Genomic DNA, 24,994 nt, shown 5'->3' on the forward strand with positions numbered 1-24,994 from the left:
CGTATGTAACCCGAGGTACCACTGTACCTAAGTCAGAATTTGTTGTTTTTTTTCTTGAGTAGGAAGAAGTCATTATATTTTATTTAAAACAACAAGAGCAACAACTTTGGGCAAAGTGCCTCTGAGCACGTGAAGTCTTCTTTTCTTAAGTTGTACAGGAAACCATCTGGTCATTGTTTCACCCTGGGATGGTATTGTCTTGTAAAGGTAAAGTAAGGTAGGTGTGATGGGAAAAGTTTAGGGAAGTTTCTAATGTTTGATGTGTTGTCGTGTTTTTAATATTCTAAAGAGTGGCTGGGGAAACCCAACCAGACGAGCGGGGTATAAAAAATAAATTGTTGTTGTTGTTGTTATAGCAATGAACAAATCAGAACAAACCCATCATGGATTTATTCCGTGCAATTGTTGTGTCAAAACACTAGGTTGTGAAACACCAGCCCTGCAGCACCAATGATCTACGTCTCTCAGATTAATGTCCAGACCGAACCAGAACTATACATCGGATTTTGCACATCTGTGGATGGTCTGGTGCTGAAAAAATGAAAAAGTATCCAAATGCCCCCTCTTTTTTTGGAGACTAAGTTGTGTTTTAAAACGCATCGTTTTGAGAGCAAACAACATTTCGGTACAAATGAACACGCCGATTTCTTTCAAAGTGCAGTTTAATACAGGTTGGAGCAAGGCAGTGGTGAACATGCGCAGAATGTCCATAAAGCGAGAGATCCGTTCGTTCTCTCATTCTCTCCACACGTCCTCTATAAATGGCTTAAATATGGTGTCCACCATTCTCTGGGGAACGGGGCAAGTTTCAATGTCGCATAACGGAGGCATCCCGCGCAGTATAGCCGGGCTGGCGGGAAAACTCGCTGCGCAACAGGGTTGGGCGACAAGCCATGCGACAAAGCTACCTGCATGCGCGGCCTCCCAGGCAACAAGGGTTTGGCGGTGCGAAGCCTTTCGCCAGCCAAACAAGCATAGGGCTCAGTCGTCGCAATGGTTGAACCCGTCGCATCAGTGCCGGGCTCCTGTTATCCTCAGCAGTCTCGCAGTCCCTTAGCACTGTTTCTTGAATTTTGGGAGGTCGATGTACGGCAGCGCAAAGATGCTACTCTTGCTGGGCCAGTAAGCCACGTCTGGCTCGGAGCTAGGGAGTTCGTAGGAGACATCGAAGTATATGACCCCGGTGGCGCAGTAGAAAAGGGCAACGACGATACAAAGATGCCTGTGAGTTTTTTCAAAAAGGAAAGAATGTTGTCTAGGGCTGCCAGAGGTGTCTTGCTTTTTTACTTTTTGAAATGCAGTGGTACCTCTGGATGCGAACGGGATCTGTTCTGGAGCCCCGTTCACATCCTGAAGCGAACACAAAATGCGTCTGTGCGTCTGCGCGGGTTGCGATTCTCTGCGCATGCGCATGGCGTCATTTTGAGCGAATGCACATGCGCAAACGGCGAAACCCAGAAGTAAGACGTTCCGTTACTTCTGGGTCGCCATGGAGCGCGACCCGAAAAGGCTCAACCTGAAGCAACTTTAACCCGAGGTATGACTGTATAATACAGTGGTACCTCGGGTTAAGTACTTAATTCGTTCCGGAGGTCCATTTTTAACCTGAAACTGTTCTTAACCTGAAGCACCACTTTAGCTAATGGGGCCTCCCGCTGCCGCCGCGCTGCTGGAGCACGTTTTCTGTTCACATCCTGAAGCAAAGTTCTTAACCTGAAGCACTATTTCTGGGTTAGCGGAGTCTGTAACCTGAAGCGTATGTAACCTGAGGTACCACTGTAATAATCATCATCATAATTTATAATTTATACCCCGCCTATCGGGTGGCTCCCAGCGGAATATGAATACAGTTGTACCTTGGTTCTGTAAAGTAATCCGTTCCGGAAGTCCGCCCGACTTCCGGAAACATTTGACAACAGAGGCACAGCTTCCGATGAGCTGCAGGAAATTCCTGAACTCAAGCAGAAGCCGCGTCGGACGTTCAGCTTCCGAAGAACGTTCGAAAACCGGAACACTTACTTCCAGGTTTCCGGCGTTCAGGAGCCAAAACGTACGAGTACCAAGGCGTTCAAGAACCAAGGTACGACTATAATAATAAAGCGATAAAACATCAAACACTAAAAACTTCACTAAACTAGACTGCCTTCAGATGTCTTCTGAAAGTCAGATAGTTGTTTATTTCCTTGACATCTGATGGGAGGGTGTTCCACGGGGCGGGCGCCACCACCGAGAAGTCCCTGGCAGAAAGACATCAAGGAAGGAGCCTGTCTGGCTTCTCCAGGGAGAGAGTTCCTAAGACTGGGAGCAACCTCTGAGAAGCATTTGCTGCCACTGAGAAGCATTTGATGAAACCCCCAAAATGTATTTTCTACAGTTAAGTTTTTACCTCTGCAGTGGTACCTCCAGTTGCACACGGGATCCGTTCTGGAGCTCTGTTCAGATCCTGAGGAATTCACAACCAGAGGTGCCTGTTCTGCGCATGCGCTGCACATAGAGTGCTTCTGCGCATGCGGCAAAACCCAGAAAAATACTTCTGGGTTTGCCGCATGCATCACCCGAAGGATACGCAACTAGAGGTGTGCATATGCAGAGGTACCACTGAATCGTCAGTGCATTTTATTTTATTTTACTGCTATGTAAACCACAGAGCCTAGGGCTTGCTGATCGGAAGGTCGTGGTTCGAATCCCCGTGATGGGGTGAGCTCCTGTTGCTCGGTCCCTGCTCCTGCCAACCTAGCAGTTCAAAAGCACATCCAAGTGCAAGTAGATAAATAGGTACCGCTCCAGCAGGAAGGTAAACGGCATTTCCGTGCGCTGCTCTGGTTCGCCAGAAGCGGCTTAGTCCTGCTGGCCACATGACCCGGAAGCTGTACGCCGGCTCCCTCGGCCAGTAAAGCGAGATGAGCGCCGCAACCCCAGAGTCGGCCATGACTGGACCTAATGGTCAGGGGTCCCTTTACCTTTACCTTTTTATGTCTAGTGGCCAAAGCAAATAAAGATTCTTCTTCATTTGCCACCTGACGCAACTGCTTCATTGTGTGATGGCCAAGATGGCTAGGTTATGGGCTCCCTTGTCCCAGCGGTGCTTACCATCCCAAAGCTTTTGCCAACGTTCAGCTGGCTTCTGACACCACTACCCAATAAATGAAGACCGTTCCATTTCGTCTAGCCCTCCAGGGCAGCCAAGAGCAGGTCCTTCTTACCACATGCTGTGAAGGTAGGTGAAATTGAACCTCTGACAGATGCTGCACAAAAACTTATCCGTCAGCCAACAGGTGATGGCGATGCACCACCACACGACCATGGTCCTGATGAGACGGTGAACGCGGACGTTTTTGCACCTGCGGAAAAGGTTGCAATCAGGAATAGTTGGCGCACTCGCCTGAGGCTGGAGGGGTTACATTGACAAAATGGGCATTATAACTATGATCACAACGGGGTAAGCTCCTGTTGCTCGGTCCCTGCTCCTGCCAACCTAACAGTTTGAAAGCACGCCGGTGCAAGTAGATAAATAGGTACCACTGTGGCGGGAAGGTAAACGGCACTTCCGTGCACTCTGGTTTCCGTCACGGTGTCCCATTGTGCCAGAAGCGGTTTAGTCCTGCTGGCTGCATGACCCGGAAAGCTGTCTGTGGACAAATGCCGGCTCCTTCGGCCTGAAAGCGAGATGAGCGCTGCAACCCCATAGTCGCCTTTGATTGGACTTAACCGTCCGGGGTCCTTTACCTTTACCTTTTACCCATTATTATTATTATTAATTTAACTTATACACCACCCTAGACTGGGAGGTCTTGGGGCAGTTCACAAGAAGACCACAACATATAAAATCAAACCAAAAGCAGTAACTCAATACACCCCCAAAAAAAGGCACATTCTAAAAGGTAATGTCAATAAGATGTCAACCAAAGGCATGGGTAGAATAAGATGGAGCTGGGTTTTTAGCATCAAGTAAGGTAAAGGTAAAGGGACCCCTGACCATTAGGTCCAGTTGTGACTGATTCTGGGGTTGCGGCGCTCATCTCGCTTTACTGCCCAAGGGAGCCGGCGTACATGTGGCCAGCAGGACTAAACCGCTTCTGGCGAACCAGAGCAGCGCACAGAAACGCCGTTTACCTTCCCGCCAGAGTGGTACCTATTTATCTACTTGCACTTTGACGTGCTTTCAAACTGCTAGGTTGGCAGGAGCAGGGAGCGAGCAACAGGAGCCACGAGTCGGCCACGACTGGAGCTAATGGTCAGGGGTCCCTTTACCTAAAATAGAAACTGCTTGCTAATTCTTATCTGTGAAACTACTGAAGCGGGAGGCAGACGTTGCACTAGGGGGGCCTTAGAATTGCCTGTTCAACGCTTGCAGGGTTCTGTGCCCACAACTTACTTTCTGAATTCCAGGTTACTCAAGTATAAAAGGTGCAAGGCGATGGAGTTGAGGGCATAAGCATTCAGGGTCGGCTTCACAAAGGACATCAGGGTGCTGAAGATGGTCACGACGCCCACCAGCCACATGAACTGATCCCTAAATGGGTCAAAAAAGGAGAAAGACACAGTTTGAGCACTGAAGAGCTCAGGTGTCCTTTACAGAACAGGCGGGAAGATTTCCATGAGCCCTCTCTTTGTGGGCAGGAAGAAACGAAGCCAAGTGTGTCAAGAAGTCACTGTGGATTTGACAGAATGAGTTAGCAAAGATCAGCCTGTCTTTATTGAACCAGGACACCCATTGCTCTTAATAGCCCAGGTTCTCTCTGCAGCCATTGGAATGTTTATGCATGTGGGGTTTGGGGTTTGTTTGTTTTCATAGGAATAGAAAGTGTGTTGGAAAATGTTCTATTTGCAACCTGGAGGGCTGCAGAGACAATAATAATAATAATAATAATAATAATAATAATAATAATAATAATTAATTTATACCCTGCTCATCATTCAATTCAAAGTGTTGGTGCTGACCTTTAAAGCCCTAAACGGCCTTGGCCCAGTATACCTGATGGAGCGTCTCCACCCCCATCGTTCTGCCCGGACGCTGAGGTCCAGTGCTGAGGGCCTTCTGGCGGTTCCCTCACTGCAAGAAGCAAAGCTACAGGGAACCAGGCAGAGGGCCTTCTCGGTAGTGGCGCCCGCCCTGTGGAACACCCTCCCACCAGATGTCAAAGAGATAAACAACTACCTGACATTCAGAAGACATCTTAAGGCAGCCCTGTTCAGGGAAGTTTTTAATGTGTGATATTTTACTGTATTTTTGGTCTTTGTGGAAGCCTCCCAGAGTGGCTGGGGAAACCCAGCCAGATGGGCGGGGTACCAATAAATTATCATCATCATCATCATCTGGCTGGGTTTCCCCAGCCACCCTGGGTGGTTTCCAACAGAATGTTAAAAATACAATAAAACATCAAAACTTTCCTGTACAGGGCTGCCTTCAGATGCCTTCTAAAAGTCAGATAGTTGTTTATTTCCTTTGACATCTGATGGGAGGGCATTCCACAGGGAGGGCGCCACCACCGAGAAGGCCCTCTGCCTGGTTCTCCAGGTGCCCCAGCAGTTCCTTATCCCCCCCCCTTACCTGTTTTTGATGAACGATGGGTAATAGTGAGCAGGCAACCAGAAAGCGTAGCAGAGAGCGATTGCCCAGAGAATGGAGAGCTCATCCAGCATCTGCCCTGCGTAGCTGAGAGTCATGTGGAAGTAGCCAGAGAACAGACCTGCAGGATGAAAAGAGGGGGAATCTAGCTTGGCGCCTTTTGCACTCAAAGCAGGTCCTCTCCCGCGGGGCTGCGGCTGGTTCTTTCTTTAGGGGGTCACACTAGATGGCCCACGAGGTTCCATGCAATTCTACAGTTCTGTGAGTCCAGAACTTTAGGCTCCCAGAAGAATAGTAGAATCACAGAATTGAAGCGTTGGAAGGGACCCCGAGGGCTAAACGTCATGGATGCTTTAGCTGAGATTCCTGCCTTGCAAGGGGTTGGACTGGATGATCCTTGGAGTTCCCTTCAAACTACAACTCTAGGATTCTAACCCTCTGCAATGCAGGAATCTTGGCTGGAGCATTGCTGGCAGGTGGCCATCCAAATTCTCTTTAAAAACCTCCAAGGCGGGAGAGCCCGGCAGCTTCCGAGAGAGACAGTTTCCACTGTTGAAAGGCTCTTACTGCCACAAAGTTCCTTCTGGTGTTTAGTCTGAATCTGCGCCGGATTTACGTATAAGCTAAACAAGCTATATAGGGACGCGGGTGGTGCTGTGGTCTAAACCACTGAGCCTAGGGCTTGCTGATCAGAAAGTCGGCGGTTCAAATCCCCGCGACAGGGTGAGCTCCCGCTGTTCGGTCCCTGCTCCTCCCAACCTAGCAGTTCAAAAGCACGTCAAAGTGCAAGGAGATAAATAGGTACCACTCGGGCGGGAAGGTAAATGGCGTTTCCGTGCGCTGCTCTGGTTTGCCAGAAGCAGCTTAGTTATGCTGGCCACATGACCCGGAAGCTGTACGCCGGCTCCCTCGTCCAATAAAGTGAGATGAGCGCCGCAACCCCAGAGTCGGTCACGACTGGACCTAATGGTCAGGGGTCCCTTTACCTTTACCTAAACAAGCTATAGCTTAGGGCCCCACACTCTTGGCCCTGCCCCCCCAAATTCACTATCAATATAAAAAAAGGTAAAGGACCCCTGACAGTTAAGTCCAGTCATGAAGGACTCTGGGGTTGCGGCACTCATCTTGCTTTACTGGCCGAGGGAGCCGGCATTTGTCCACAGACAGTTTTTCCGGGTCATGTGGCCAGCAGGACTAAGCCGCTTCTGGTGAAACCAGAACGCTGTTTACCTTCCCACCGGAGCGGTACCTATTTATCTAATAGATCTCATTCTAATTGGCCCCGCTAAAAAACCTTGCAGTTTTTGCTGTCACCTGAATGAATGAAACTTTATTTGCGCCAACCATCGGCCGTATAAAAAATAAAACAATGATAAGATATACAAAGTATAGAAATAAAAAGTCAGTTATATAAAATACATTTTAGGGTTTCAAATCAATAGTCAAATAGTGGATCTTATTCTGATTGCCCCAGCTAAAAACCTTGCCACCTTTGCTGTCACCTGCTCATCTTGATGTGCCAAGAGAAAGGACACTGGGGCAGTGGTTGGGTGACCCGGAATGGACAATAATAGAGGGGTGATAATCTCATTCCTCAAGTCTTTATAAAGAGGGCAAGCCAGAACCTGAGATCATCTTGATCTGCTAAAAGAAAGGACTTATTCTATAAGTTAAAGGTAAAAGGACCCCTGACCTTTTGGTTCAGTCGCAGACGACTCTGGGGTTGCAGCGCTCATCTCTCTTTATTGGCCAAGGGAGCCCGCATACAGCTTCCGCCGTTTACCTTCCCGCCAGAGTGGTACCTATTTATCTACTTGCACTTTGACGTGCTTTCGAACTGCTAGGTTGGCAGGAGCAGGGACCGAGCAACGGGAGCTCCCCCCATCATTGCGGGGATTTGAACCGCCGACCTTCTGATCGGCAAGTCCTAGGCTCAGTGGTTTAGACCACAGCGCTACCTATTCTATAAGTTACGTTTGCTAATTCTACCATTTCACTTGCAATTCCTCCTCTTGCTGGCATTGTTCCGTCTCTCCGTTTCTGGGCATGTATAATTCGGGATGCCGTGATTGCGTAAATAAATAAATTATTTTGATCTGAAGGGTGCGTCCCTTCCCTTCTGATTCCCCCAGGGAACGTACCAATCAATGTTGACATGACAGTAAGACCCGGGATGGGAATTGGACGGTACTGGATGTACTGGGGGTTCAGGAACATCAAGATCGGAGGCAGGATGAAGAAACCAACATTGCTGATCTGCAAAACAGCAGCGAACAAGGAAAGAGAGTTTTCTTGTCGTTCTCGTTTTTAACGTGTAATTTGGAACGTTCCACACTTTGAATCGCTTGGTTGCAACCATCAACTTTAAACAAACAAACAAGCAAACAAACAAAAAACAGCAACACCCCCTTCTTAAGAATCAATGCTTTTTTTCCCTTTAAAAAAAATGTTTAGGGGGTACTCTCATTTTGACTCAGGAAAATCGCCATTTTATAGTTCGAACCGGGGGGAAATAAATACAGTGAATGGACAAAAGTACCAAGATTTGCAAAATGTTTAGGGGCATGCATACCCCCAGGGGAAAAAAGCATTGTTAAGAATAAAGAAAGAAAAGCGAATTAAAGAGAATATTTGTGAATTAACCAAATCCACTGATAAGCAGGGGACAGGCCACATTCTGGCATGTGTAATAAAATCAAACATGACCTCTACAAATCTATTAATTTTTTAATTTGTCCCCCGGAAACACATCATTTTTGGGTCATCTTTTCGAGTAAAGTCGGTTCCCAAACCCTGGGAATATGTAGAAGAAAATTGGGCTCTGTTAAGGTCTTTCTCCAGAAATAAGCCATTGTGGCTCCAGCGGCCATCCGAAATCGAACAATTAGCTATTTATTATGTATTTATTAAGATCAGTTCACAATCAACTTTTGAGGAGCGTTGGGGGTTTCTTTGTTCTCCGAGTGGCGCAGCCATAAAAGTGCTAGCGCGTTTGCAAAGCTAAGCAGGGTCCGGTATGGTTTCAAATTGGAAGGGAGACAGTGATCATGGAGCCCAAGGAAGTAAAATCTCTCACTGCCTCCATTTCTTCCCATTCTTTTTGCCAGGAGGTGATGGGACCAGTGGCCATGATCTTCGTTTTTTGATGTTGAGCTTCAGACCATATTACAGTACAGCTAGGCTCCATTAAAAATGGCTTCTCCATGCGAACCAGGAAGTGACTTCTCCAGACAATGGAACGACTCTCCTTTTCTTATCTCTGTGGCTGTGATCTTCTCAGTGATGCGGACGCAGTGAAGTGGTTGAATGCGCATGCGTATGCTGTCTGATTCTCAGTCTCCCACCTCACCAACCCTCTATGCAGCCCCGGGCCCTGACAACCCCGCTATGCCACTGCTATGTACTGAGCTTGGATCCTAGAACAATAGGCATGTAGGATGCTAGAAGGTGGCAACCTGATTGGTCTGCAGGAGCCGCCCAATCTGGCTCCAGGAGGAAGTGAATCAGCAACCTGATTGGCCTGCAGGAACAGTCCAATCAGGCTCCAGGAGGGGAGTTGAATCAGCCAATCACACGAGACCCATTGTGAAAATAATGTATATATAGCAAGAGGTTTGGGGGAAAGCACTCGCTCACTGTTTACCATGAGCTGAAATAAAGAGCATGAAATAAACACTCAACGCTGAGTATATTTTAGCCATGTTTACCCCTTAGTAAACATGGTAAAGGGACCCCTGACCTTTAGGTCTAGTCGTGGCCGAATCTGGGGTTGCGGCGCTCATCTCGCTTTCCTGCCCGTACAGCTTCCGGGTCATGTGGCCAGCAGGACTAAGCCGCTTCTGGCGAACCAGAGCAGCGCACGGAAACGCCGTTTACCTTCCCGCCGGAGGGGTACCGATTTATCTCCTTGCACTTTGACGTGCTTTCGAACTGTTAGGTGGGCAGGAGCAGGGACCGAGCAACTGGAGCTCACCCCGTCATGGGGATTCGAACCGCCGACCTTCCTATCAACAAGCCCTAGGCTCTGTGGTTTAACCCACAGCACCACCCGCGTCCCTTACAAAGCTCCATTTCCCAGCACCTTTAACCCATCCCAGCTCCTTTTCAAAAATAGATCTCATTAGAATTAGGGGGGGGGGAGTGATGTCAAGATTATTATCAAACTTTTTTTTAAAGAAAAAAATCAAGACAAAAGCGTTAATCTAAACAAAAGCACAAACAAAAAACAAAACAAAAAGAGAGATGGGAGCTAGAAAGATAGAATGTACAGGGGGAACATAAGAGAGGAAACAGAGAAAGAAGAAAAATAGAGAACTTCCAATTCTTTGTCCGTCAGCTCAATATACTGTATTTTTCGCTCTATAAGACGCACCAGACCACAAGACGCACCTATTTTTTGGAGGAGGAAAACAAGAAAAAAAATATTCTGAATCTCAGAAGCCAGAACAGCTGTGCAGTGAAAGCAGCAATCCCTTTTGCTGTTCTGGCTTCTGGGATAGCTGCGCAGCCTGCATTCGCTCCACAAGACGCACACACATTTCCCCTTACTTTTTAGGAGGGAAAAAGTCTTATAGAGCAAAAAATACGGTAAATGCTATTTCACCCAACCACCCACTCCAAGATAACACCCAGCGAAAACTCTTTCTCTCAAGCAACATTACCGTCGCTCCTCAAGCCAAGTGTCGCAAATGTCGTTTTCTTTTCCCGGTCTTTAGTAAATGCTTCACGTGACTTTTCTTTGGTTTAAACATGTCAGTGCATCACAGTTCCCTATTATCTGCTTGGGGTTGGGGGGGCTGCGGTGGAGACGCTTTCAAATGTGCTCTGCTGTGTGCCTGCAGCCTAAACGTGAGATCGCAGCGAGGAGGAGGTGAAGTCAGGGGGTTCTGGAGACCCTGCCCTCTTCCTGCCTCCCCAAAGCTTGCCGTGGGGCAGACGCCAGCCAGCCAGCTACAGAAGCTGAGCAGGTAAAGCCGGTTTATTTTCTGGATTTTGGTGGAGGTGTGTGGGTGGTCAGCCGCTTAAATGGGTGCCCCACTTTCTCTGTGCCAGGAGAAGCCGTTCTGAAGCAAAAAACCACACCCTCCTTCCTTTTTTGGCATCGAGCCAGAATTTGGAGCTTCGGGACTGAGGGAGAGGGGAGCTTATTCACCTTCGATGCACCTTTGCAATATTTCCCATCGCTTGGCATGGCGTGGAATTTGCAATCGGAATATCCAGTCTCTGCAGGAAGCGGTCCGTGTGCGGCTGGTGCAATATGCTACCGGTCCGGATTCGAGGTGCAAATGGCCGCGGCGACTCGGGCCCAGGAAACCTTCAGCTCAAACCAGCCATAGGCAAACTCCAGCCCTCCAGAAAGCCAGTGTGGTGTAGTGGTTAAGAGGATGGACTCGTAATCTGGTGAACCGGGTTCGCTTCCCCGCTCCTCCACCTGCAGCTGCTGGGTGACCTTGGGCCAGTCACACTTCTCTGAAGTCTCTCAGCCCCACTCACCTCGCAGAGTGTTTGTTGTGGGGGAGGAAGGGAAAGGAGAATGTTAGCCGCTTTGAGACTCCTTCAGGTAGTGATAAAACGGGATATCAAATCCAAACTCCTCTTCTTCTTCTTCTCCAGATGTTTGGGACTACAATCCCCATCACCCCTAGCTAACAGGACCAGGGGTCAGGGATGATGGGAATTGTAGTCCCAAACATCTGGAGGACCGGCGTTTACCTATGCCTGGCTTGAACCTTCAGTTTAGTCGGAATCTCCTTGCTTGTAACTTGAAGTCCTCCCCTCCTGAGCAGGAGAAAACAAGCTTGCTCCCATTTCCCTTGAGATATTTGAAGAAGAGATATCATATCTCCCCATCTCTTTTCCAGGCTAAACATGCCCAACTCCTTCAACCGTTCCTCATCAGGCTTGGCTTCCAGACCCTTGATCATTTTGGTCGCCCTCCTCTGCACACCTTCCAGCTTGTCAACATCCTTCTTAAATTGTGGAGCCCAGAATTGGACACAGTATTCCAGGTGTGGTTTGACCAAGGCAGAATAAAGCAGAACGATGACTTCCCTTAATCTGGACACTAGACTTCTGTTGATGCAGCCTAGAATAGCATTTGCTTTTTTCGCTGCTGCTTCACACTGTGGGCTCATGTTCGGCTTGTGGTCCACCGAGACCCCTAGATACTTTTCACATGCTAGAAAGCCAGGTGTCCCCCATTCTATATTTGTGCATCTGGTTCTTCCTGCCTGAGTGCAGAACCTTACATTTGTCCCTATCGGAATTCATTTTGTTAGCTTGCGCCCAGTTCTCCGATCCATTAAGGTCATTTTGTATCCTGATTCTGTCTTCTGCGGCATTAGCTGTTAGGATATTTCCGTTCCACCTTAAAAGGGAGCAGGATGTTTGTGTCACAGCCTGCGTATTTCCTGTTCACAGGATGTTTATGTTGTGTCGTTGCTTTCGTTTTCTTTCTTCTTCTTGCCTGATCAGACCGGAGCAGGCGGTCATGTTTTTCTTTGTTCTGACCAACGCTGAATAAACTGTAAATATGCTCTCCTGCTGTGCATCTTTTGCTGTGTGAATTCTGCTGATAGAGTGTGCACCAGCCTAAGAATGTGGCAATCTATTCTTGAGGCTTCGTGTCGCTGATTGCTGATATTGCCTGTCTACGGGAGGTTGATGGATTGTCTGGCAGCCAGCTTGGGGCTAAGATGGACTTTGTCTCCCTGGCAGTATCCCAACATTAGCTACCCCTCCCAGTTTGGTGTCATCTGCAAATTTGATGAGCACCCCCTCAATTCTTCATCCAAGTCATTTATAAAGACGTTGAACAACAAAGGGCCCAGGACAGAACCCTGTGGCACCTCACTTGTCACTTTTTCCCAGGATGACAAAGAAAACTTTGGGTTTGTGTTATGCACTCAGCTTGGATCCTAGAACAATAGACAGGTGGGATCCTAGAAGGCAGCAACCTGATTGGTCTGCAGGAGCTGCCCAATCCGGCTCCAGGAGGAAGTGAATCAGCAACCTGATTGGCCTGCAGGAACAGTCCAATCAGGCTCCAGGAGGGGAGTTGAATCAGCCAATCACAGGGGACCCATTGTGAAAATAATGTATATATAGCCAGAGGTTTTTGGGGAAAAGCACTTGTTCACTGTTTACCATGAGCTGAAATAAAGAGCACGAAATCAACACTCAACTCTGAGTATATTTCAGTTTGGTCAGTCAATCGCCTAACCATTGCCTTGTTCAACCCATATTTTACCAGCTTCCTCGTGAGAATATTATGGGGCACTTTGTCAAAAGCCTTTCTGAAATCGAAAGACAGTGGTACCTCGGGTTACATGTGCTTCAGGTTACATACGCTTCAGGTTACAGACTCTGCTAACCCAGAAGTATTACCTCGGGTTAAGAACTTTGCTTCAGGATGAGAACAGTAATTGTGCTCTGGCGGCACAGCGGCAGCAGCAGGAGGCCCCATTAGCTAAAGTGGTGCTTCAGGTTAAGAACGGACCTCCGGAACGAATTAAGTACTTAACCCGGGGTACCACTGTATTGTCTGGAAGAAAACATGTCAAGCTTCTGAGAGCTGCTTTGCGGCCTTGGTTCCTCCTCACCCAGCCCACAAAAGCAACTCTGATGCCCCGATGGAACCTTGTTTTCTTTTTTCATTTGCAAGGAAGCATCTGAAAATTCGTATCTCCTTGACTAGCCCATAGCCAAGGTTCATAGAATCATAGAATCATAGAGTTGGAAGAGACCTCGCCAGGTCCTGGTGAACAAATACATTTTGTTTATTGAATAAATAAATAAGATGAAACAAATGAGGGCAGACAGAACAGCGGCTTACCGTGTTGTAGTATTCTGCAATGTACTCTGAGTGTACAAAATTCTCTTCGCACCAGTCTACTTCAGCGCTTTGGTAGGCAAATATACTAGGCATGCCGGCAACACCTTTCAAAAAAGAAGAACACAACACCTTGGTACCTACAGAGCGTTTCAGGGGAGAAAAAGAACCTGCCTATCCAGATTTTCCATATCTCCTTCCCTCTGAAATATTGCAGCACACACTTTTGTGCCTGGTGACGGATCTGAGCTGGTGTACAAGGATCTGCCAAAAAGATGCAAACAAAATTAAGAAAACCTTACTCCACATGTGGTGGACTTGTCCCCAATTTTTTTTTTTTAAAAAGGGACATGATTTATGAGGCACTAATAAAAATAAATGCTGAAACATACATTCCTAAACAAACCTGAAGCTTTTTTGTTAGGCATTTTAACGATAAGCATCCCAAATGAAAATAAAAGAGTATTTCTTCGCGAGACAACAGCATTAGAACAGGGGTAGGCAAACTAAGACCCGGGGGCCGGATCCGGCCCAATCGCCTTCTAAATCCGGCCCACGGACGGTCCAGGAATCAGCGTGTTTTTACATGAGTAGAATGTGTGCTTTTATTTAAAATGCATCTCTGGGTTATTTGTGGGGCCTGCCTGGCGTTTTTACATGAGTAGAATGTGTGCTTTTCTTTAAAATGCATCTCTGGGTTATTTGTGGGGGCTGCCTGGTGTTTTGACATGAGTAGAACGTGTGCTTTTCTTTAAAATGCATCTCTGGGTTATTTGTGGGGCATAGGAATTCGTTCATATTTTTTTCCTCCAAGATATAGTCCGGCGATTGGGCTGGATCCGGCCCCCGGGGCCTTACTTTGCCTACCCACGGTTTAGACTAAATGTGATCCACCTGGAGAAGGAACTGGCAAACCACTCCAGTATTTTGCCAAGAAAACTCCATGGACATAAAAGAGAGGAGAATTTTTGAGAAGAAAGTGAGAGTTTCCAAGGCAGGCTCTGGTTCATGGGGTCACCGAGAGTCGAACACGACTAAAAAACAACAAGTGGAATGGATTGTCCGACAGGATGTGACAATTGTAGGTTAAAGTGAAATCTGACCCCCACAATTTCTTAACAATAATGGGGCTAAATTTGTACTGCGTGTCATTCTCGGATTAATTCTCCAGCAAGCTTTCAAGTGGGGTGTCTGCATGGCAGGTGTCAGAGTTGCCCGAGGTCCCAGCTCACAAAGGACCAACGCCGCTTCGTTGTTAAGTACGAAAGTCTTTATTGAAGTTCAGTTTCACTTTCACAGCCACAGCGTGCAGCCCTACGTCTCAAACTCTAGACCGCTGAAGCTCCGTCTGAATCTCCTCCCCCCAGACACCAGTTTAAGACTCTAGCCTTGCTCCACCTCTTCCTTTGCTCTTTCCTCCTCTGGTTCCGCCTCTCCGTCGGGGTCTCGCCCTTCCTAGACTCTTCTGACGCTGAGTCCCCTGAGTCTTCCCCCTCCCTCCGGCGGGCTTTAGGACCTGGTTCCCAATCCGGGTTTCCTGCTGTCCCGCGCGCCTGTACATTTGAACTTGGCGCGCGCGCCCAGCCGGCAACCTTCCTCCTGACCGTTGCACTGCTGCTGTCACTGCTCCCTCCTTCGGGGAGACTAGCTGGAACTGACCTCCCCTCCGTTTCCCCACTTTCCGATGGAGGCGTGGTCAGCCCTGACTCATCTTCTCTCCCCGCTGGAGGAGACGCTGGTCCTGACACATGTGACTCTTCCCCCCCACTACGCTCTGGTGGGGAAGCTGGTCCTGATCCCCCGCTGCTGCTTTGGGAGTCCCCGCTGGCCCCTTGTTTCTGGTGCGTCCCCCCTGGGACCCCCCTTGCCCTGACCATCGGCGCCCCCTTCTGGGAATCTTCTGATTCGCTGGAGAAGCTCATGGAATCTCTCGGGCCACTGTCATACTCCCCTACGCTGCCCTCGGATTCCTCCCCTTCGCTCTCCATTTCCTCTCTCCCCTGTGCTTCTGCTCCTGAGCCCCTGACAGCAGGATTTTGCGGTGTAATCCTCCAAAAAGGCAAAATGCCCTTTTTTGCAAGAGGCAGGAGAGAGGCAATGCTGCAACGCTGGTAACAGAGAATGCAGTGTTGGCCGTCGCAATGTGTCAACTATCTCAGTGGAACTTTGCTTTGTCAAGCCTGTCAGAATAGGCTTGAAAGCCTATGTCTTTGATACCTGACAAACCAAACTATTTAGAAGCAGAGACATGGAGCGTTTGGGATAAGCAGGGCTTTCAATAACTGAGAGGTTGGCTTTTATTGCCAGAGTCGTTCGCAACTGGACTTAACTGTCAGGGGTCCTTTAAAAAGGTAAAGGGACCCCTGGCTATTAGGTCCAGTCATGGCCGACTCTGGGGTTGCGGCGCTCATCTTGCTTTACTGGCCGAGGGAGCCCGCGTACAGCTTCCGGGTCATGTGGCCAGCATGACTAAGCCGCTTCTGGCGAACCAGAGCAGCGCACGGAAACGCCGTTTACCTTCCTGCCAGAGCGGTACCTATTTATCTACTTGCACTGGTGTGCTTTCGAACTGCTAGGTTGGCAGGAGCTGGGACTGAGCAACGGGAGCTCACCCCGTTGCGGGGATTCGAACCGCCGACCTTCTGATCGGCAAGCCCTAGGCTCTGTGGTTTAACCCACAGCGCCACCTGCGTCCCTCAGGGGTCCTTTACCTTTACCTTTACCTTTTTTACCTCCATAGGGACACAGGACCAGGAGATGGTCAGAAGAGGAGTGCAGTGGTCTGGCCGGTTTACGAGGGGCAAGGCAGGTTTAAGAATTGAACAGTAACACCTTGAACTTAGCTTAGCAACAGACTGGTACCCAGCACAGATCTTTAATGCACGGATCTGGAAACATCCCGGGCAAAAGCCATGCAACTGCCCATAGGGACAGAGAAATTTGACTGGCAGAAGTGGCAGCAGGGCAAGGGTGGAAGGGGAATCTGTGCGAGAGGGTGGGTCCCATGGACCTGGCCGGTCTCGGATCAGGCAGAGAGGAAGCAAGAGATGATTGGACCAGTGGGAATGAGCAAAAGAATGACAGGAGCTCAAAGTGAGCTCCCGGTTGTCCCTTGGAGTCTTTACCTGTAGGAGCGTAGAATCATAGAATGGTAGAGTTGGAATTGGACACCCAAAGGTCCTCTAATCCAACCCCTCGCAACGCAGGGATCTCAGCTAAAGTACCCTGGCAGATGGCCACCGAACCTCTGCTTAAAAACCTCCAGCGAAGGACAGCCCGCCACCTCCTGAGCGAGACCATTAGGAAGCTGTTGTATGCAGAGGCTGAACATTTGGTCCACCTAAATCAGGGTTGTCTACACTGACTGACAGAGGCGCCCATGATTTCGGGGAGAAGTCTCTTCCACCTTCCGCTTGCGAGGAAGGTGCTGTCCCGCTGAGCTATGGACCTTCCTCAGTTTGTACCCATCTGACTCCTGGCAGTGAGAATGGAAGTGAGAGCTGGACCATCAAGAAGGCTGGTCGCCAAAGAATGGATGCTTTTGAATTCTGGTGCTGGAAGAGACTCTTGAGAGTCCCATGGACTGCAAGAAGATCAAACCTCTCCATTCTGAAGGAAATCAGCCCTGAATGCTCACTGGAAGGACAGATCGTGAAGCTGAGGCTCCAAGACTTTGGCCACCTCATGAGAAGAGAAGACTCCCTGGAAAAGACCCTGATGCTGGGAAAGATGGAGGGCGCAAGGAGAAGGGGACGACGGAGGACGAGATGGTGGGACAGTGTTCTCGGAGCTACAAACATGAGTCTGACCAAACTGCGGGAGGCAGTGGAAGACAGGAGGGCCTGGTGTGCTCTGCTCCAGGGGGTCACGAAGAGTCGGACACGACTAAACGACTCAACAACGACGCCTGGCATCGCATTTGACGTGATGAGCAGGATGCGTGGCATAAGTGCCAACTCCCTGTGGGCCCAAGCACCCACAAAATCCCCAGACACCCACAAATTTTGGCGCCAGAGCCATGCATGTTGCATGGTACCCATGTGTCCGGGCGCCCACAGTCGTGGTGCCAAGCTGGCACTGCTGGTGGGTGGGCATGGTTTGGGGGAAAGGTTTGCAGGCCAGGCTGGAATCAGAGGAGGAAAATACAAGCTGTTGTTTCAGATTACGGTATATATTCCTGGAGTTATGCAATAATCTTACTGTCTCTCTCTCGCTCGCTGCATTGAGATAAGAGATTCTCCCACGCCTCTTGCCTCCCTCTCCACAAGAACGAAGGCGGTGGACAGGTGTGGCTGTAAACGAGTTTTGTAGAGCTAGTTAATCGCAAATTGGTGGCAATTCACATTTTATTGCCAAGCAGTCGGTTTCGTCAGGCCAATTGCAAGGCCCTTAGCAGAGCAGGGCAGAGTTCACGCTCTCAAAGATGGATGGGGACGGAATTCGAATCCGTCTGCCTTTAAAGGCAACTGCTCTGCAGAATGATACACCAACCCGAACACAGCCTCTTTTGAAATCCGCCCTTCTCCGAATTTTGCCGTGCAATTATCCAGCCAAGGGGTGCATCTAAAAAAAGGCATATTCTGGGGTGAAAGCATGCGTGGAAATGAGCAAAAGCAACATAGCAGATTCATTGCGTTATGCTTTGCGAAAACGTTTACACGGAGCAAAATTGCAAAGGTTTGGAGAAAACGGTGCTGATGAATTTTCGCGAGGGGAAATAAAACGTCAGATTGATGTGGAAGTGCGGAGTACTGGATTTAAGACTGGGGGCAGGGAGGGAATCAGAAATGGGGATTGACAGATCCACCCAACCCTTGCCTCACTGAGACTGTGATAACATCAACGCAGGAGAGATTGCTGTCATGCCTTAGCCAAGAGCATCTGTTCTCACAACCTCCATTTGTCCTGTTTCCCTTCCACCTGCCATGGCAGGGGCCACAAGGCCTGGTCTGTAAGGATGAAAACGACGGGGTCCGAAGCATGTTTTCAACCCTTGAAATGTATACCGTATTTTTCGCTCTATAAGACCACAAGACGCACCTAGTTTTTGGAGGAGGAAAACAAGAAAAAAAATATTCTGAATCTCAGAAGCCAGAACAGCAAGAGGAATTGCTACGCAGTGAAAGCAGCAATCCCTCTTGCTGTTCTGGCTTCTGGGATAGCTGTGCAGCCTGCACTCGCTCCATAAGACACACACACATTTCCCCTTACTTTTTAGGAGGGGAAAAGTGAGTCTTATAGAGCAAAAAATACGGTAATTTCAGCAAACCCTGCTGACTCAAGGGAACGTTCACTGGCCTTGCACCATTCTGGTCCTGGGGACAACAAACGCACATAGGACTGTGCCCATTCTGCTCTTCAAAAGGAAAACCGGGGGGACATATCAAGTGCCGGAACAACGCATTGTGCCCAGCTGAACCTGAGGGCCAGTGTGTGTTGTAACGTCCCAAGTGGGATGGCTAGGTCAATAGAGCACACTTCATCTCAGGTTCGTGGGTTCAAGCCCCGCATGGGGCAAAAATATTCCTGCACTGCAAAGGGGTTGGACTTGATAACCGTCACAATTCCCTCCCAACTCTACGGTTCTTTTTTAAAGGAATATTATTGTTTATTGGGGATGCGGGTGGCGCTGTGGGTTAAACCACAGAGCCTAGGGCTTGCCGATCAGAAGGTTGGCGGTTTGAATCCCTGCGACGGAGTGATCTCCTGTTGCTCAGTCCCTGCTCCTGCCAACCTAGCAGTTCGAAAGCACACCAGCGCAAGTAGATAAATAGATACCGCTCTGGCGGGAAGGTAAACGGCGTTTGCATGCGCTGCTCTGGTTCGCCAGAAGCGGCTTAGTCATGCTGGCCACATGACCTGGAAGCTGTACGCTGGCTCCCTCGGCCAGTAAAGCGAGATGAGCACCACAACCCCAGTGTTGGCCACGACTGGACCTAATGGTCAGGGGTCCCTTTACCTTTACTATTGTTTATTAGATTCTTCAAAGGTTTTAACAAATTGACTTCACCTACGGTATATCATTCACACATTCACATCCTTGGAGGTTTCTAAGCAGAGGTTGGGCGGCCATCTGTCATGGATGCTTTAAGCTGAGATTCCTGCATTGCAGGGGGTTGGACTAGATGACCGCTGGGGTCCCTTCCAACTCTACAATTCCATGCTTCCATGATTCTTTCTTACTTCCCACCCTGACGTTTTAATTCTTATCCTTTATTGCTGCATTCAACTCGTCGCTAACCCCGCTAACTCCATCTTATCGTCGCCGCGGAGCGCAACCCGAAATCGTTCAACCTGAAGCAACTTTTAACCCGAGGTATGACTGTACAGGGACAAACCTAGACAGCTTTTTTAAAAGCAGAGACATCACCTTGCCGACAAAGGTCCGTCTAGTTCAAGCTATGGTTTTCCCAGTAGTGATGTATGGAAGTGAGAGCTGGACCATAAAGAAGGCTGATCGCCGAAGAATGGATGCTTTTGAATTCTGGTGCTGGAGGAGACTCTGGAGAGTCCCATGGACTGCAAGAAGATCAAACCTCTCCATTCTGAAGGAAATCAGCCCTGAGTGCTCACTGGAAGGACAGATCCTGAAGCTGAGGCTCCAATACTGGCTACCTCATGAGAAGAGAAGACTCCCTGGAAAAGACCCTGATGTTGGGAAAGATGGAGGGCACAAGGAGAAGGGGACGACAGAAGACGAGATGGTGGTACAGTGTTCTCGAAGCTACCAGCATGAGTTTGACCAAACTGTGGGAGGCAGTGGAAGACAGGAGTGCCTGGCGTGCTCTGGTCCAGGGGGTCACGAAGAGGCGGACACGACTAAACGAGTAAACAACAACAACATGACTGTACAGGAGGCCACACTTTTTGTTTTTGTCTTAACTATATATTTGTGGTTTTACCTTGTGAATAGCCCTGAGATCATGTGAGGAAAGGTGGTATAATAAATAATAATAATAATAATAATAATAATAATAATAATAATAATAATAATAATTTATTATTTATACCCTGCCCATCTGGCTGGGTTTCCTCAGCCACTCTGGGCGGCTTCCAACAAAAGATTAAAAATACATTACAACATCAGTCATTAAAAGCTTCCCTTCAGATGTCTTCTAAACATCAGGTCGTTGTTGATTTCTTTGACATCTGATGGGAGGGCGTTCCACAGGGCGGGCGCCACTACCGAGAAGGCCCTCTGTATATTATTATAATACACTGCCAAGCCAACCATATGGGTGTGGTATAAAAATTAAAATTATTATCCTCCTTAAAACCTTCCCTGCAACAACAAGTTTGGCATCCCTGACCTCAAAATGAGAATGCAAGATGCTGTTGTCAGCATCTGGGATGAGTTGCGGAAGAATGATAGCTTTGCTGAAAGTGTAATATAGAAAATTAGGTGCCGAAATCCAAACAGAACAGAGAAGGCTATGTATGCAACCACGGCTGCACAGATATTATTAGCCCAGAGATAAAAGAGGACAAAGTCCCGACCAGAGAAGAATGGCAGATTAAATTGATGGATTTATGCCAAAATGGCAAAAATGACCGGAAGAATCAGAAATCAGGAAGACCGAAATTTTAATAAGGAATGGGGGGGGGAATTATAATTTACCTTAAAAACCATTAAGGTCAGTTAAAATTGTTGGTAGGATTTGGAATAACACTTGTAGTTTAATGGCGGATTTTGGATGTAATGGAGAGGTAAAAGATTTGGATTATTATAAAAGATCCAGGAGGAAATGATTAATGATTAATAATATAATTAATAATGATTAATAATAGGGAGAAGTTTCTTTGGAATCTTGTTTTTATGTTGTGTGCTGTATGTTTGTGATTGTAAAACTTTAATTTGAAAAACCAAATAAATATTTTTTTTATTTTTTTAAATTAACATATCATTTCCAACAATCATTTAACGTATTTTCTTATCTTATACAATATTTTGGACTTCCATCAACCGCATCTGAAGATTTTTCAGTGTTCATCACTTTATCTACATTTCTTAATTTCTCTATTGCTTTTAATCGCCCTTAACTAATAACTCTCTTCATAATCTCCATTGCAATATTTCGCAACTCCTCCTTACAAAACTTCTTGCAGTCCTACTAGCGTAATCTGTTTATTACAATTGCTTTTCAAATAGTTCAGATATTTACTCCAGTCCTCTTAGAATCTCTGGTCCTGCAGCTTTCGGATCTTTCCTGTCATCTTATCTAATTGTGCATAGTCCATTAATTTCAAAATAAATTTGTTTTTAAAATAGAAAATTGCCCAGTATATTGGAGGGTGGTGGAAGACTTCAGAAGACAAAATGTGGGAGAAACTTGCTGGCAAATTCAGTTGGCCTATTCTAACCAGACATAGACAGATCCTGACGCTGAGGCTCCAAGACTTTGGCCACCTCATGAGAAGAGAAGACTCCCTGGAAAAGACCCTGATGTTGGGGAAGATGGAGGGCACAAGGAGAAGGGGACGACAGAGGACGAGATGGTGGGACAGTGTTCTCGAAGCGACCAGCATGAGTTTGACCAAACTACGGGAGGCAGTGGAAGACAGGAGTGCCTGGCATGCTCTGGTCCAGGGGGTCACGAAGAGTCGGCCACGACTAAACGACTCAACAACAACAACAACAACAACAACAAAACCATACATATAAGCCTTAAGACCTTTGGCAAAATCTGAGCTGAGAGTCTGAGCATTGCACCTGTGGGGGCATTCAGCCTGGAAAGAACCTTGATATTAAATTCTTCTTCTTCTTCTTCTTCTTCTTCTTCTTCTTCTTCTTCTTCTTCTTCTTGAATCAAAGCATCCTTTGAAACAGTATTGCCCAAAGTGGGTCAGTATTGCTCAAAGTGGGTCAGTAGAAGCAGCCACGAAATTAAGAGACGCCTGCTACTTGGGAGAAAAGCAATGACAAACCTAGACAGCATCTTAAAAAGCAGAGACATCACCTTGCCAACAAAGGTCCGTATAGTTAAAGCCATGGTCTGCCCAGTTTCCTGAGATTACTGCCAAGGTAGTTAGCTATGGTTTTCCCAGTAGTGATGTATGGAAGTGAGAGATGGACCATAAAGAAGGCTGATGGCCGAAGAATGGATGCTTTTGAATTCTGGTGCTGGAGGAGACTCTTGAGAGTCCCATGGACTGCAAGAAGATCAAACCTCTCCATTCTGAAGGAAATCAGCCCTGAGTGCTCACTGGAAGGACAGATCCTGAAGCTGAGGATCCAAGACTTTGGCCACCTCATGAGAAGAGAAGACTCCCTGGAAAAGACCCTGATGTTGGGAAAGATGGAGGGCACAAGGAGAAGGGGACGACGGAGGACGAGATGGTGGGACTGTGTTCTCGAAGCTACCAGCATGAGTTTGACTAAACTGTGGGAGGCAGCGGAAGACACGTGTGCCTGGCGTGCTCTGGTCCATGGGGTCACGAAGAGGCGGACACGACTAAACGACTAAACAACAAGAACAAGAAGAAGCATAAAGAAAGAAGAAACTGTCTGTACATGTTTCATCTGTTGTGTAATGATGCTTACTGCCAAGTCAGGTGCAGCAGGCATGCATTTATCCTAGGATACCTATGTTCGCTTGCAATTTTAGCCGATATTTATATTTTTGCAAAGCAATTTCTCCTAATATAATGCTCTTTTTTGCATGTTATTTTTATAAATATGTGGGGGTTGGACTGGATGACCCTCACAGTCCCTCCCAAGTTTATGGGTCTATGCATTTTTATGTAGAGTTTGCCCCGGTTTGTGCAATTTTTCAACACATTACTTGGCGGAGGATTTGCGTTGCGAAATTCAGAGAAGTGCAGATTTCAAAGGATGCCTGCGTTTCAGTTTGTGAAATATTTCGGACGGTAAAATTTGATAGGTTTCTCTTTAAATGAAAACCCAATCAAATTTCTCTGCCACCTCAGTAGCAGCTGATATAAGAATATGACTCTTAAAAGCATACAGAGGTTGTTAGTTTTTTTAAAAGCAATTCGCTCATTTAACGACTGAAACTCTTGCCTGCACTCAAGTCGGCTTCCAACTCTTCGAAAAGTTTCAAATTGCAACCAGCCAGTAGGCAAAGGCAAATACTTAATTTTATTTATGCTGTCTAATTTTAAATTGTTGTTATGGCCTAATCTGTATTGAAATTGTCCTTTGTTTTTTCCGGTGTTATGCTTTGCTGACTAGCTGTACGAGTTAATCTGGTCTGTGACCGTTTTAATAAATTTGATTTGATTTGAACCAGCCAGTTTGACGCCTCCATCCTTTTAAATTGTGGCTTCCTGGACTGCTGCGTTTCAGATTGTAAGCCTTTTGGGGCAGAGACCTGCCCCCTTGAACTTTGCAAAGATACAAGGAACAGCAGTAAGAATAAGTTGCATTTGATGAAGCCCGAGCTTTGGAGTTGACCCACTTAGAGCAATGGACTTTTGACTTAATCCTTCTGATTCCAATGGGTCTACTCTGAGCAAGGCAAGCACAGCCCTTGCAACTTCTGAAATGGGGATTGTTTGAAAAGAATGTGCACCTTTCAAATCCAACCCTTGCTTATAAAACCAGCATTCACCTACCTGTTTAGGGAAGCTTTTAATGTTTAATAGATTATTGTGTTTTAAATATTCTGTTGGAAGCTGCCCAGAGTGCCTGGGGAAACCCAGCCAGGTAGGCGGGGTAGAAATAATAAATTATTATTATTACCAATCCATCACTTTCCATGCACATCGATGGAAGGAGCATCTTTCCACAGAGCAACCAGACACTGCTTTCCCCTGAGCATGTGCAGAGCGGCACAGAGTATATGCAGAGAGCCGAAGCGGGATTTGACACCTTGCGGGATTTCAGACAAAACAAGGCTTTCAGAACCCCAACTAAAGAATCATGGCAAGAAAAATTGATGGACTATGCAGAACTGGCAAAACTGACATACAAGCTACAGGACAAGGATAACCGTGACTTTAAAGATGAATGGGAACCCTTTACAAAGTATTTGAAGACGCAGCAAAGCGAACTGGACTCCTTGGCTGGCTTTGCTTAAACATTCACAACTTTTTTTACTGATAATAATCAGCTAAAATTTTATTGGTTTTCACAATATTACAAACAAACAAACAAACACACAAAACAAACAAACAAAATAGACATAAATCATAGCCTTATTAAAAATTACAGCTATTAACTTTGTTAAGTGACTTCCTCGCTTTGTTAAGTGACTTCATTGCATATCCTTTTAATGGTTTTCCAAATCCCATTTTTTATGAAATTTAACTTAAACATTAACATCCTTAAATCTTCGCCTTATAGAATTAAACATATTAATTCATCACTTAACATAAATAAAATCCTAAGCCCATTAAAGTATCTGCAAGCTATTTCCAGTTAGTTTAACTTAACAAATTTAACTAAATAATCATGAAATTTATTCCATTCTTCCTGATACTCCTCCTTCTGGTTGCAGACTTTTGAATAAAAAAGTTTTTTTAAAAAAAGGCTTTCAGGTTACTCGCTTTTATAGATCTGGAATTCCTGGGTTGAAGGTGAGTCCTTCTGCTTACCTGCGATGTCTCCGCTCCCTCCGCAAAGCCGAAACTCC

General features: G+C 47.1%; 1 protein-coding gene across 1 annotated transcript; it reads right to left on the minus strand.

The window, feature by feature from the left end:
• Positions 1-663: 663 nt before the first annotated feature.
• ACER1 (alkaline ceramidase 1) lies at positions 664-24,994 on the minus strand. The gene is made up of 7 exons (XM_053372631.1): positions 24,957-24,994; positions 13,404-13,507; positions 7,711-7,825; positions 5,552-5,690; positions 4,376-4,513; positions 3,204-3,341; positions 664-1,222 (listed from the first exon to the last, which is right to left on the minus strand). Exons 2-7 carry the CDS (start codon positions 13,494-13,496, stop codon positions 1,054-1,056), a joined length of 792 nt encoding a protein of 263 aa, XP_053228606.1. The 5' UTR covers positions 13,497-13,507; positions 24,957-24,994; the 3' UTR covers positions 664-1,053.

The sequence above is a fragment of the Podarcis raffonei genome, chromosome 18 (genome assembly GCF_027172205.1).
Source record: "Podarcis raffonei isolate rPodRaf1 chromosome 18, rPodRaf1.pri, whole genome shotgun sequence".
NCBI lineage: Eukaryota > Metazoa > Chordata > Lepidosauria > Squamata > Lacertidae > Podarcis > Podarcis raffonei.